This window comes from Aphelocoma coerulescens, chromosome 2 (genome assembly GCF_041296385.1).
Source record: "Aphelocoma coerulescens isolate FSJ_1873_10779 chromosome 2, UR_Acoe_1.0, whole genome shotgun sequence".
NCBI lineage: Eukaryota > Metazoa > Chordata > Aves > Passeriformes > Corvidae > Aphelocoma > Aphelocoma coerulescens.
In genome coordinates this window covers 155,228,214-155,241,686 of record NC_091015.1, presented here as the reverse complement: position 1 = coordinate 155,241,686, position 13,473 = coordinate 155,228,214, and the positions used below count along the sequence as shown (strand labels likewise).

General features: G+C 41.5%; 1 protein-coding gene across 1 annotated transcript in view; it reads left to right on the top strand.

Moving 5' to 3' along the window:
• Positions 1 to 11,731, top strand: part of SNTB1 (syntrophin beta 1) — a 113,096-nt gene extending 101,365 nt beyond the window's left edge. Inside the window, exons 5-7 of the mRNA XM_069005400.1 lie at positions 3,850 to 4,046; positions 5,564 to 5,754; positions 8,245 to 11,731. Of these exons, the coding sequence (XP_068861501.1) occupies positions 3,850 to 4,046; positions 5,564 to 5,754; positions 8,245 to 8,337 (481 nt within the window). The 3' untranslated portion in view covers positions 8,338 to 11,731. The remainder of the gene's footprint in view (positions 1 to 3,849; positions 4,047 to 5,563; positions 5,755 to 8,244) is intronic.
• Positions 11,732 to 13,473: the final 1,742 nt, after the last annotated feature.

Here is a 13,473-nt window from a genome sequence, read left to right as displayed (position 1 = left end):
AAACTTTAGTGCCAGATACTGTACAGAGTCATGCTTAATCTACCCAAGACATAATGAGCAGAGAAAACTGGAAAGTGGTAGAAGGATTACAATTTTCTCACAGTCCTTTAACAGCAAAATTTCAACATGCCCTTCTTGTTTGTTGATAAGTTTGCCTACAACCTAAGGATGCCATTAAGACCTAAAAATATTTCCCCATCAGTCTTTTCCAGCTTTGTGTGGAATATAAATAATAGCTTAAATAAAACTGAGATCAGATTTAAGTTGTTCCTTTAAATCTCTGCACGGGGAGGCACGGGAGCTGGCACACAGCCCTGACTCCAAGGACCTTTTTGTCATTATCTCTGTTTCAGTGTTTCCTTATGCCTGAATAACAGTGCCTCCCTGTAGCATGGGAATGGGGCTTAAGTAATTACATCTTATATGTTTGCAATCAAATTCCATTATCTACCATAGCCAGATATGAAAGGAAAGGAAAAAAAAAAAAGCAGCCCATGTTGGGCTCTGATTAAAGATCAGGTAAGGAGCTTTTGTGTACAGCCGAGATCTGTAACCAGAAAATATTAAAGCAGTTTGATAGCTAATGACATGAAAAGATGGGGAAGGAGTTAGGGCACTGATGAGTCATCTGGTCAAGTGGGCAGAGGGACAGGCAGAGAGAACTGGGTGCCCTGAGAGCTCTGAGGTGTGAGGTGCTGTGCAAGTTCTCTGCTTGTCTTCCCAAGGCAGGGAGGGCGATTGCGGTTCCCTCCATGCAGATGAATTGCGAGCACGTGCATAGGTTTCCAAGGAGTACAGCCATTCCAGGGCAGGTTTCAAATGCTAAGTCAGGGTGACACAGGAAAGGTCAGATGGCAGTGGTGTTCTAACCAGCAGAGCTGCACGAGTGTTGATGCCATTTGTAGCGTGGTCTCTTCTGAGATAAATCTCAAGTGAGCAGCTGAAGGCTTCCTTTGAATGTCAGTGCTGGTCTCACTGTCCTTTCTGAAGAGGCCATTAGATCTGGCTGTTGCAGTAAATTGTTGAAACTCTTCCCATAGTATTAGGATGAGCAGCAGGTCCCAGTGCATCGGCACTTCATGTTGGACCATATCCATCTTGCTATCACACGTTTGCAAAGAATAAAGTTATAAAGGTCCCCGAAATATAGAGAGACAAGGGAGAAATGAGAGAAGATTAAAAGTGTCTCCCTGGCTGCCGGGAGCGTGCCAAGGGTTGCGTTTTCCAGCCGTGCCGGGACACCCGGCCGTGCCCAGCCTTCTCCTGCCCTCTCGCGGCTCTGCTGTGCCGGGCGGAGCCTGCGGCGCTCGGGGCTCAGAGATTCCCCCAGAAACCTCCACGGAGCAGAGAAACCTTCAAAGGCTGCACGTGAGTATTACCAGAGCAGGGCCTGGGGTGCTTCTTCGGCTCTGGGGTGCAGCGCACACCACACACACAACCTCCCCTGCCGTCAGGGTGATGGGAGGCAGCAGCGAGGGGAAGCCTTCTGTGAGCTTTCTCAGGCTATTTTTTGCCTTTTAAGGTATCTTTGTGGTCTTTTGAATAGAATATCTTCGATGTAAATGAAATGGCTCTCATGAATACAACTCTATTAAAGCTTGGGAATCCTTTGACCCGTACCCAAACACATCAGTACTGACAGCTGGTACATACATACTATCAAATGTCCTCCTGCATGTTTGTCTAGTTCATGTTTAAGTGCATGACTTTCCAAAGCATGATCTGGAGTTGCTTGATGGAAAAGCATTTTTAAATAGTGAGACTGGATTTTTAATAATGAGGAGATAATAAGAAAAGGCAGGCAAGAATCAATGTTCATGTTGGATGTGTTCACATACTTTAATTTGTAAAGTACATCTTCATTCTATCCATATGCTGAAAAACCTACAATAGAGTACTATGGATACAGCATGAAGGTGTGGGGGAGTGGGTAGTGGTGCTGTGTGTTTTGGAAGGAAATCAAACATTGGAACCATCTGTTTGTTATGTATTCGGTAACATAAATAATAGAAAATTATTTTTAGTACAGCTGATGAGCACTGCATAAAGGAGATGACCCAGGAAAAAGGTGGAATAGTTTTATTTCTAATGACAAATCTAATGATGTGATTTTCCAGGCTGCTTTTCCACAGCCCAGTAGCAGAAGGCAGCATGAGAGCAGTGGCCATGCCTGTGCCTGGGTGACCAGCCAGGGACAGACAGCAGCACATGTCACTGGAGATTACAGTTCCCTGATTCCTACCTTAATTATCAAGATGTGGCTTCCCCTCAGAGTTTGTAACTTCTCACACCGAATGAAAGGGAATTAAAATTTTTGGTTTGTTTGTTTGCCACTCAGTCCCCAGCTGGAAAATCTGCCCATAGTGCAGATAGGAGGCCCTGAGTATCAAAGCTGAGTGGGGCATTAACTCAGCCTTTCTAGAGGGAAAAAAGCCCCTCTTGTCCTGCGCAGACACAGGGCAGGGCATGTCTGACCAGGATACTCTGTGTCTCACTTCCCAGGAGCTCTTGGGACCATAAAATCAAGTTGGATGCTCAAAATCCAAAGTTTCCATGAACTTGAGCATGAAAAAATCTTGCAAATCTTATAGTGGGGTATGAAAGAGGGGTGCATCTGTTTGGCACAATGTGCATCCCAAATGTCAGCATGGACTGTCAGGGAATTGGGGAAAATTTCAGATGCCCTGTGGCTGGTGTTCAATGACTGAAAAGCTAAAGTTGTGCTTTTTCTTTCCTTTCTGCTTTTTTCTATTAAAATATTCCTGTTTGGTGGCATAGTCTTAACAGTGTCAGCTAACAGGAACTGTTTGTGCTGATGCAAAACACTAATTTGAGGGTAAATTAGCATTCAGAAGATTAGTTTAATCTAATGTTTTATCCTCTAGCACAAGTGTTCTACAACCATGCCACATACTTTATGGATTCCTACGAAGTATATTGTTTGCCTATAGAAAGGGAAACAGAAGGCAGAAGACAGAAATAAGCTATTCAGACAAATTCCATTTTGCAATTGCCTCGGAGGGTTAGTCTCCAAATCTCAGAGTGATGAGCTCCCCTGGATTATTCTTTTCAGATGAATCAGTGTTGCGTCCCTGAGTGAATTCTGTGTTGACTGTCCACACTTCTAGAGGGGAAAAAAAAAAACAACATAAAAGGGCAGATTAAAGGAAGAATTAATTTTTATGAGGTATTGATTTTCTCACTCAAAAATATTCCCTGCCATTTTTGTTTGCCCAGATGAACAAGCCTTTCCTGGCTGCAGGAGATCAGCTGTTGATGCTGGGCAAAAAACTTAATTGCAGACAAATGTGAGAGAATTCCAGATTACATGTAGCTGCAACATTCTGCATTTTACAGGTTCCTTATGGGAAAAGTAAGTACAAGACAGTATTTTGGCATCTACATATTTTGAAGAGCTTCTTACTTTACTCAAGAGTATTTATCACTGAGTTTGATGGCAGATGTTTAAGCTTTAGAGGAAATGCTGCTTCATAGTGGAAGCTGGAGTCAGCTGCCTCATCTGAGCCAGCACTCGTATCTGTGGACCAGAGTCCATCACCACAGACCAGTCATGGACATCTCTCAGTTCCTTATCCAAAGGGGTGTTTTGTATAATTCATTAAGAAATTTTGGGACATCCATGTCATCGCCTGTACGTCCAGCTGCTTGCTTCTGTGCTCACTGCCTTGGGCCTTCACTCTGCTGCATGAATATAGAGGAGATTCAAGTTCTCAGGCTCCCAGCCACATGTATCTAGGAATGTGCAGAGCAGAGCTGTGCTCAGGTGGGGATTTTGGTGCAGTGCACTGTTGTTAGAATTCCCTGATGTGTTTTCAAATCCAATTGCAGGTTGGTTCATTCTGGCCCAGGAAAAGGCTCACCGAAGTCAGGGGTGGATTTGTCTTTTGCAACCCGTACCGGTACAAGACAAGGGATTGAAACCCATCTGTTCAGGACTGAGACCAGTCGAGACCTCTCACTGTGGACGAGGAGTGTAGTGCAGGGCTGCCACAATTCTGCAGAGCTCATCACAGAAATCACCACATGTGAGTAACACCTGCAGCGCCACAGCTCCACACCCCTCCTGTGATGCTCGTGGCAGTTCACATTCCTTCTGCTAGAGGTGATTCATTTTAAAAAATGTGTGAGTTTAGGATTCTGTGTGTTTAAAATACTGTCAGGTTCTGAGCCAGTCCCAGCTGGTGCGGTACCTTTGTGCAGTGACACAGTCACTGTCATGCTGACTTCTGGATTTGTTTTCAGTATGTAGTCAGCCATGGAGGCCTGCATGTCACAGAGGAGTGACTGTCAGAGGTTTGTCCAGAAACCCACAGAAAAGAGCATTTTTCTGATATTCAGGAGACTTCCATGAGCCTAGCAGTTTCTCCTGCAGAGGGAGGAGGCAGAAGAGGACTGGCACATTCACAAGTGTGAATCAGTCATTTATTCACCCAGCTCTGTACACTAGAGAAGAGTAAAAAACCAGAAACCAGTCTAATAACCTCATTTTGATGGGTAGTCATTTCCCTTCCTGAACATCAAGGTGTCACTTCTCAGCACTTCTGTAAATGCAAAATCAACTGGAATACACATACTTGGCTGCAGATGCTCTGCAGTGATGCCCTGTTTGGCCACATAGCTGCAAGCCTGGGGTGGCTCTGAGGCTTGAGGCTGGGCCTTTCTCTTGAGTGCCCCCAGACTTTGCAGTCCTCCCCGTTAGTCCTACAGTTGGCAGGGCTGTTAATGTTTAATGTTATCTCCACTTTCCCTAAAAATGTGTGAGCAGGAGCCAAAGCACAAATCCACCCATGCCAAAGGGCAGCTCTGGTTTCTCAAAGCTCAGGTAGAGCCACGTGCTGCTGAGCAGGGGGCTCCTGCCTGTCTGCTGTGAGGCCCCGTCCCCCACAGGGAGCTCAGGATGCTCTCTGAGGGCCTCTGATGTGCAAACCAACCAGAGAGCTCTGTGGGAACCAGCTCGAGGACAGGTCCATCTCCTCAGCACCATGACATGGATGCCATTCTTTCCAAAAGAAGGAGAAGGGCATCAGCCCCTTCTTTTATCACAGTGCTTTTATCCCAGTGCCAAGGATCCTTCTTGGCAGAACTGTTCATAGGAAGGTGATGGAATAGAGAACTTGGGATGTGAACACCAAAACTCTTCATTCTTTAACTTGGATCATGGCCTTTGTTTCAGAGCTGAAGGGAAGACACAGACTTTCTGCTGCAGTAGCTATTATATACAATTATCTGGACCCTTTTTCAATTACCATGACACTAATGAGGACTCAGGAGTGTCTTCATCTTTGTCAAAATACTTTAGGGAAACCCTTTACAGCTTCTAATTTTCTCATGCATTGTGTGCTGTGTTTATTGATTTTGGCTGTGTCTGTCAGATGCAACAAGAAGAGCAGCTGTGACTTTGTCAAGGTTTGGAAGGAGGAAACACCAGTCTGAGCCTTCTTAAACATAAGTACACTGGTTTTTGTCAGCATGTAGATGTATGCTGCAACATGAAAAACTGCTTTTAAGAATGTGACAGACTAAATTTTGATTTCTTCTCCAGCTTGCACATACAAAAGCCAGGAGTGCCGTTTGACCATCCATTATGAACATGGATTCTCTCTTACAACTGAACCACAAGATGGTGCCTTCTCCAAGACAATTGCACAATATCCCTATGAAAAACTGAAAATGTCCTCAGATGATGGGATAAGGATGCTTTATTTAGACTTTGGAGAAAAAGATGGAGAAATTGTAAGTACTGCATTTAGCAAAGGGATGCATGTTACCATCCCTTTGGTGGTCCTACGGGCTGTGGGGGTACAGAAGTTGGACTAGATGAGTGCTGTAGTTCCAACTGAAATACTTTATTCTATTCTGTTCTATTCTAAGAGTTGGCCAGTGCCAGGCTCCAGTACCAGTATTTAGACACTGTGCTTTCTAGTACAGCATGATGATTGGGCTTTAGAAGGAGATTAAAAAAAAGACAGTTAAAATTGTAGAACCATACAAAGAGAAAGATTTGTCACATTTATGAACAAACTGTACCTCTAAATAGCCAGATGTTAAAATTTTTGTATGTATCCATTTCACTTTTTAAATGATTGAGGGTGAAAGAACTTAAGAATTCTGAGGTACACATAGAGGCTTCATGTTATGACAACAGGCTATGTTTTAGGTGTTTCTGAACATGTAGTTACTGAAAAAAAAAAGCTACAGATGTAGTGCAAACTGTCTGAGTAGGCCTCTAAGCTGTCACAATGCCTAAAAATAAGGTGCACATTCCAATGAGCAGTTTAGATCCATTAATTATGAATGTAAATGGTCTTTCCTCACAGATTTTTTCAGCAATTCCCAAACATGGTGGGTGCTTAATTCTAAACATCATCTCTGCTAACACATACTCTGAGAACTGCTTGTTGTCAGGCTTTTGAAGGGAATTTCTTACTAGCTGTCAATAAAGTTGATACATGATTGCTAGAAAGGTGTTACAAACAAGTGTCTGAGATCGCTTAAAAAAGCAAGGGTCTCAGTAAAAACCAGATTAAATATTTAGCAACAGCATGACAGAGTTTGTAAGGCACACCAAGGAAAAACAAGCAACAACAAAACAAAACAAAACAAAACAAAATCCAGGCAATCAAAACAGAAATGAACTGAGAACTATCTATGGGGGTTGCGTGTGTGTATTAAGGTGACAAAAGGATGGTGAAGGCAAGGATAAAAAGGAATACGGCCTAAAGCTTAGCAGCACTCAAACTTTACAGTACTTAAACTTAACTTATACCTTAAACCTAACAATTTAACAAAGGAACAACACTTAACTTATACCTAAGTTAAATTTTAACTTAACCGTAACAATTTAACAGAGGAGTAACAGCATTTAACCCAACTTAGGACTTAGAAGTTGAACGCAGCAACTCAAAAGAACAACACTCAGCAGCATTTAACTTAGCTTACAATTTATGACTTAACCTTACTTACAGTCCTAATGTACTGAGATATCTAAGCTACTTAAACATCTATGCAAGCAGCATTTTTCCCAGATTTGCCATAGCATATGCACAGGTGCATGCGCAGAGACAAAGAGTCAGTGCAAGCAAGGTACCTGTGTAAAATTCCCCTCAGAGGTCAGTGAAATACTCACTTAAGATTCTTTTGCATCTCCCAATGGGTGAAGGGTTGGGCCTTGAGGAGTGAGGGTACCAGCCCAGGACTCATCATTCTTTAGTGATCCTCCAAGTACACCAAACCTGAGAGTTCACTGGCTCTGAGAGATCCCACTCAGAGGGAGGAGCTGGTCACAACTGCTGCACTTCACGAGAGCTCAAAGGGTCTCATTTTGGACTGCTGTTTATAGGCTCACAAGAGAGTGGGCTTTAGTCATAGCAGTGTTTCATCCTGGCCACAGTTTGGGTCGGCACTTTCTTTGAAAGTGTGAGAACAGGAATGTTATGCCGTTCAGGCAAGGAGAACAGTTTCCAAGGTTGTTCATAAGGAAAACAGGAGCTTGTTAGACAGCAGCAGTTCCTGGGAGCAGACGGTGTTTCTGGTAAGCTCAAGAAGAGATGAGCCCAGGTGCTACTTTTCAAGGCTGAGGCCTAAGGAACATTTCTCAGATTGCAGTGCAGCCTGGAAAAAGAAGGTGGGGGGCAGAATGCACCACCACGAAAGGCAAAATGGTTTGTTTTGATGTGACCCTATTGTTGGGCTTCTGTGCACACTGACAAGCCTGTCATGCTTAGCACGTGTGTGGTGAGATCAGCTGAACCATGACTGTGGAAAACAAAGTCTGAGTTCAGTCTCACTGCTAGCTGTGAGAACAGAGAAGCAACTGTGCAGCACCAGCTGAAGGTACTTCAGCTGCACCAACAGCAGATGCACTGGGCATCAGACAGAGCAGTCTCACCACATCCCAGGCACAAATGGCCAAAAAAGATGGAGGGGTTGAGCCTCTTGGAAAGCTGCTTGCAGCATCTGATTCAGTTTTCTGCTGCTCATCCAGATGGATACAAGGCCAGAGGCACCAGGATCTCACCTGCTCCCAAGATGCTTATTAGTTTTAGTAACCTAAATATTTGCAGCTAAATGCAAAGGAAAAGCAGTATTGTAAAGAAGGGCTGTTATTAATAGAAGCCTGTTCAAAATACCAGACAGCAGTTTGAGTATTCAGTGAGTGATTTCTTGTTTGAGCTGTAATCTAATTAATAATTCTCAGCTTGATTTGTTTTTCTGTACTTTCAGCAACTGGACCTTCATTCCTGTCCAAAACCAATTGTTTTCATCATTCATTCCTTCCTGTCAGCAAAGATCACGAGACTGGGCTTGGTGGCATAAGTGGGATCCATCTGTTTCTTCAAAGAGAGACTGGGTAACCACACTAATCTGCAGTACAGTCAACAGCAGCAACATGTCCCAGCTGGCAGCAGACACCAGCCTGGGACTCAGGACTGGGCCTTGGTGATTTCTGCAGTCCTCCCAAGGCTCAGGTTTCATTTTGACCAGCTAAAGAGATGACATGACAGGGAAGACGAGGGATTTCATTGTAAATAATGGGATTTTAAAATCCCATATGAGACCGTAAAAGCGTGTAATACCATATGTGTTAATGTTTCAGAATCATAAATTGTGCCTATTTCAATGTACTTGTCTATATAGAGTAAGTAAAGGGCTATGCAGACAAGAGCACTTGTTGGTTGTGATGCAAGCCAAGGTTGGTTGGGGAGAAATCCTCTAAACAAGATTGTTCCATTACCTAAAAGGTTTTTTCAGTTACAATCTGTGCACCTCTTACAGAAGATTTTTCTTTTGGAGCTCTGCCAGAGCTTATTGCATGAATACCAGAGCCTGCAAATACACACCTTTGAGTTGGACACTGAAGCAATCCAGCTGTGGTCAGGGAACAGCTGGAGGGCCTACTAGGGGACAGTTTCACATTAAGCAGTAACCACATCATCTACATTCCTACTGATGGAGCCAAACAGGACCAGCCACAGGGATGGTACTGGGAGCCAGCTGTTAGGGGTGCATAGGCAGGAGTGTCCTTTGTTAATGAACACAGGATGCATTTTTATGGTGACTTCCCAGAATAGCTTAATGAATTTCAGCTATCTGGGAGTCCCAGCTCAGGTAAAAGTTACCTGAATCCATGCTGAGGCATGATAAAGCTTTTGCCAGTAAATCTCGAGGGCAGTTTTCCAGTAGAAAGCCATACTAAGCTTCCTGTCCTCCTACCCCTGCTGAGTCACCCCCTTTGCTCAGACAAGGCTGGTTGTGTGGTCTTCACTGAAGAACAAATGTAGGGAAGGAAGAAGACTTGATTTTATGAGTTTTTGAAAAATTTGAAAAGTAGCTCCACAACAGTAAGAAAAATGCACCAGGGCAGAAACATGAGCTGCACTCCTTGACATGGAACTGTTCCTGTGGGCATGACTTGGCAAGACCAGATTTCTTGCTGGGGAAATTACATGTTCATCTCCATGCCCACAACTTTCTAGTGACTGTTTTGCACACAACTTACAGTTGTGACTCAAAACATGATTCACTGAGTTTCAGCCTTGTTCACAGCTACTTGAGCAGCACAAAGCAGGCAGGAACACTGACCTTCAGCACCAGAGATGATACAAACAGCTTGCACCTGGAAGTAATAAACTGGCATCATGTGATCTGGTAGTAGCAGGAAGAAGCAAAACAGGGATGCCATTTATGTTGTTCTTCCTTTGTAAAAAGAACAGCTTCACACAGAGGTGGGGTTTTGTTTGCTTTTAGAGTTTTGCCCTAAATTCACACTCTGAAGGACAGAAAGTAATATACAGTAATGTACAGGTATATATATTCAATGTTTGTGGATGTTCCATTTTCATACTACAACATTTCTTTTATTCCTGAGAAAGCACATAAATTTCAACTTAGCATTGCTTGGCTGGCAAAGGGGAAAATTAAAAACACATTTTGGTTCCATGTTGGTTTTAAGCTAAGTTTGAGAGTTAAGCATAAGTCATGCTGTCTGTTCATATCATATGAATACGGTGATTTCCAAAGGTATCTTAATCATCAAAACCAATTAAAATATTAGAATGATGGGCTGAATTAATAAATACAGAAAATAATCATTGAAGAACAGCTCAATGCCCCACTGGAAGAGCAGCCCCACTCCCAGCACCTCTCACCAGTCAAAGCCACGCCAGGGAGGAATCCACCCAGCTCTGCACTTTAGTTTTAATTGTCATGGTACTTGCACTTAGAAATTAATTCCTAGTGTAAATTAACAAGGTAGGAGGTAACATGTAACCTACCAGTAATTTCCAGATGGACATCTCTCATTTAGTGACCACTGCCTTTCACACAACTTTCTGTGGCAGTTACTTGGGACTCCTTGGGCTTGGAAGCTTCTAGGACAGATCTGAGAAGCGGAGAGCAGCCGGTACGCAGGGGACAGGACCCTGAGGAGGAGCTCACGTCACCTTATCAAGGAAACTATTGTGTGAAGTCTTTAAAAACCAGTTCAGGACATTTTTATTGCTGTCCCAAAGTATAACTTAAAAATTTGGACAAAGATTCCTGTAAAAGTTGCAGAGGTTGATGTGAAAACTTGCATTCTGGGGTAGGTTAAATACATATGTAAACTATACTGCACTATTTCCTTATTCCTTTTAACACTTACAAATCACTGGAATGTTATACCTAACATGTATGTGCATTGTAAATATTACAAATTCCTATATTAGTGCCAACAATTAAATGACACAAAATGTAATCTAAGGTGCTCAGTACTATATGAAGTCTAAGTGAATAACTAAGCAGTTTGCAAAGAAAATTCATATTATATATATTTATAGAAAAAAAAAGATAATTACAGATGCTGTTTCTTCATTTTCAGATTTTGGACTGATTCATATTTGGATGGGATAGACAAATGAAATATGAACCTACTCCACATTTATAAGAGTATAGTGAATATTTATATTTTAGAGGAAAAGAATATATTTAATAAAGTCATTTATTGGATTTTTGTGAGGTGAGCTTAGTTTGTCTGGGTACAAAGTATCTGGAAGGCTGTCCTTTGGTATTGGGCTGGGGAAAATATATTTAAACTTTAGAGCTTCTGTCAAGAATTTTGTTACTTGAGAGTACTGTTAATTGTATTGGTAGAATGACTTTTTAAAATACAAAATTTAAAAAAAGCCCTGAAATCCCACAGGGATGTTCCAGGGCAGGTCATTCAGACAGCTCTGCTGAAGTTGCAATGCTTAATATTTTGCTTATACTGGACTAGGTGGTAACAGAAGACTTACAAAAAAATAAAGAAAAAGCAGAAATTTCTGCTCAAGCTTCTGCATTCAAGGACTGAGGCCAACACGTGCCTTTTTTCTCTTATCAATGGTTATGGGAAAAGAGATTTTTTTTTTCCTTTGATTTAATTCTTAACTTAATGGCCCAAATAGAAAAGCTAACTGTGGGAATTTAAGCCTGTTCTTTCAGTCTGACCCAAGTTACGATACAAGAACCTCATGGAAATCCTAAAAAGGGGTATTCCAGAGCTTTACTCTTTTCACAAAATAATGACTATAAATGGAATGGTCTTATCAGAAAGTTTATATAGCAGCTTTATCATTAGAAAGATCTGGATACATATTGGAACATAAGTGTTACTGGAAAAATGTGATCTAAGGTGTTTGTTTAAAAAAAAAAAAGACAATAAAGCTGATCTGATTGTGTTCAGGGAATCATACTGGTGTTTCTAGTAGTCCTGCCCTTCAAATGGAACAAGCATCTCCCTTAAGGTACTTTGAAAATCAGAACACGAGCCTTGACGTGCTACCAAGCAAATCACCACCATAAACACCATTAGAATTGATCTTTTGCAAGTAACAAAACAAGTGTTTTCACTCCACAGAATGTTACAATTCCTTCTTCCCAGGACATGGAAGCACACTCCATCCCGCTCTTTACATTGGGAAGCACAGTTGATTTAAGGGGAGATTGATCTGATTTCCATCTGAAAGGGTTCTCAGTGTCTTCTTACCCATGCATAAAAGTTAATTGGAGCTTCTTTGGTTTCACTGGAAACAGAATCAGAGCCTAAAGAAATTATGTGCTCCAAATCATTACACTATCATTGATTTCTAAATTTATGTTATTTTTCATAAAAGTCAAACTGGCAGATTGATAACTAGCTGTTTAGTGAGTCTATTTACTATACAGAGAGACCATTAATACAGTACACATTATATATTGATATATATATACACACACTATTACCCTGTCTACTATGGACACTTTTGAATTCAGTGGTGACTTTGATTTTAAAGAGCAGATATTTATAATACACTCACAAAATTTTGAGAAACTCAGCCTGCTTGCTACAAGTGAACCCCTCGACTAACCAGGGCAAAAGTTTAGTTTAAAAGAATGAGGGGAAAAATAACAAAGATGATAACTTCTTGTTGAACATAATCACCTGCTTTTCCCACATGGGATTAGCTTCATTTTTTTTCCTTCATCAGAATTTCTGTGCTTGTGTAAATAATTAGAGACATTAGGAAGCAAATTTAGAAAACAAATTCCAAGGGAGAACTGTGAATTTGGACAAAGAAGTCTGTCAATTTGGACAAGCATTAGTACCCAAGCTAAGTTCTGTGGTAGCCCAGTGATGTTCATCATGTAATTGCTGTAATATTACAAGTAATATCACCAAGTAATTCTACCATATCAACGTTGTCTTACCCCAATCCTGTGGGGAATATAAGCACATAACATGGATGGATGATGTGCTTCTACATAGAATACATAATGTTATTATATTATGCTATGTTATGTGCTTATTATATAAGATGGATGGATTATGAGTAAACCATAAGTGTGTACTGGTGAATATGACTTATATCCTGACTTGCAAAACATGAAAGCAAGAGCCCAAAATACGCATAAAGCAGACTGGATTTGGGGTTCAGCAGCCACAAACAAAAAAATAATTTGAAGTTCAGAGGCAAAGGATGATGTTACATTCTGTATCACCAGTTACAGCATATTGGCTGAGCTGCAGGAACTCTCAGTGTGGGGCTTTGGAACTACGACAGATGTAAAATAATTTGGTTTAGTGCTGTTACAGCAGATCAGGTCAAATTACTGTGCCTGCTTTTTTGTAGGTTAAGAGCATGGAAAGGGACAGTTATCACAGCTCAAATGGGGCACAGTGTTATTAAGTCACAATAATAAACCAGCTACTGCTTATCCTAAAAAGCCACCAACATAAACAGCAAATGAGGCATGGGTAGCAGTGTATTAGTTCTGCACTGGGAATTGTGCAAAAAACCAATACATCAAAATGCTTATATTTCCCTAACTGCTTTCCTGCTGATTATTTCAGGCCAGCCTTTGAGGCTACAGAATTAATTAAAACAATAACCATTGAGTTCTACTTGAAGTGCAAGAAAACCAGTTCAAAGTATTAATTACTTTCCTGAAGGTACT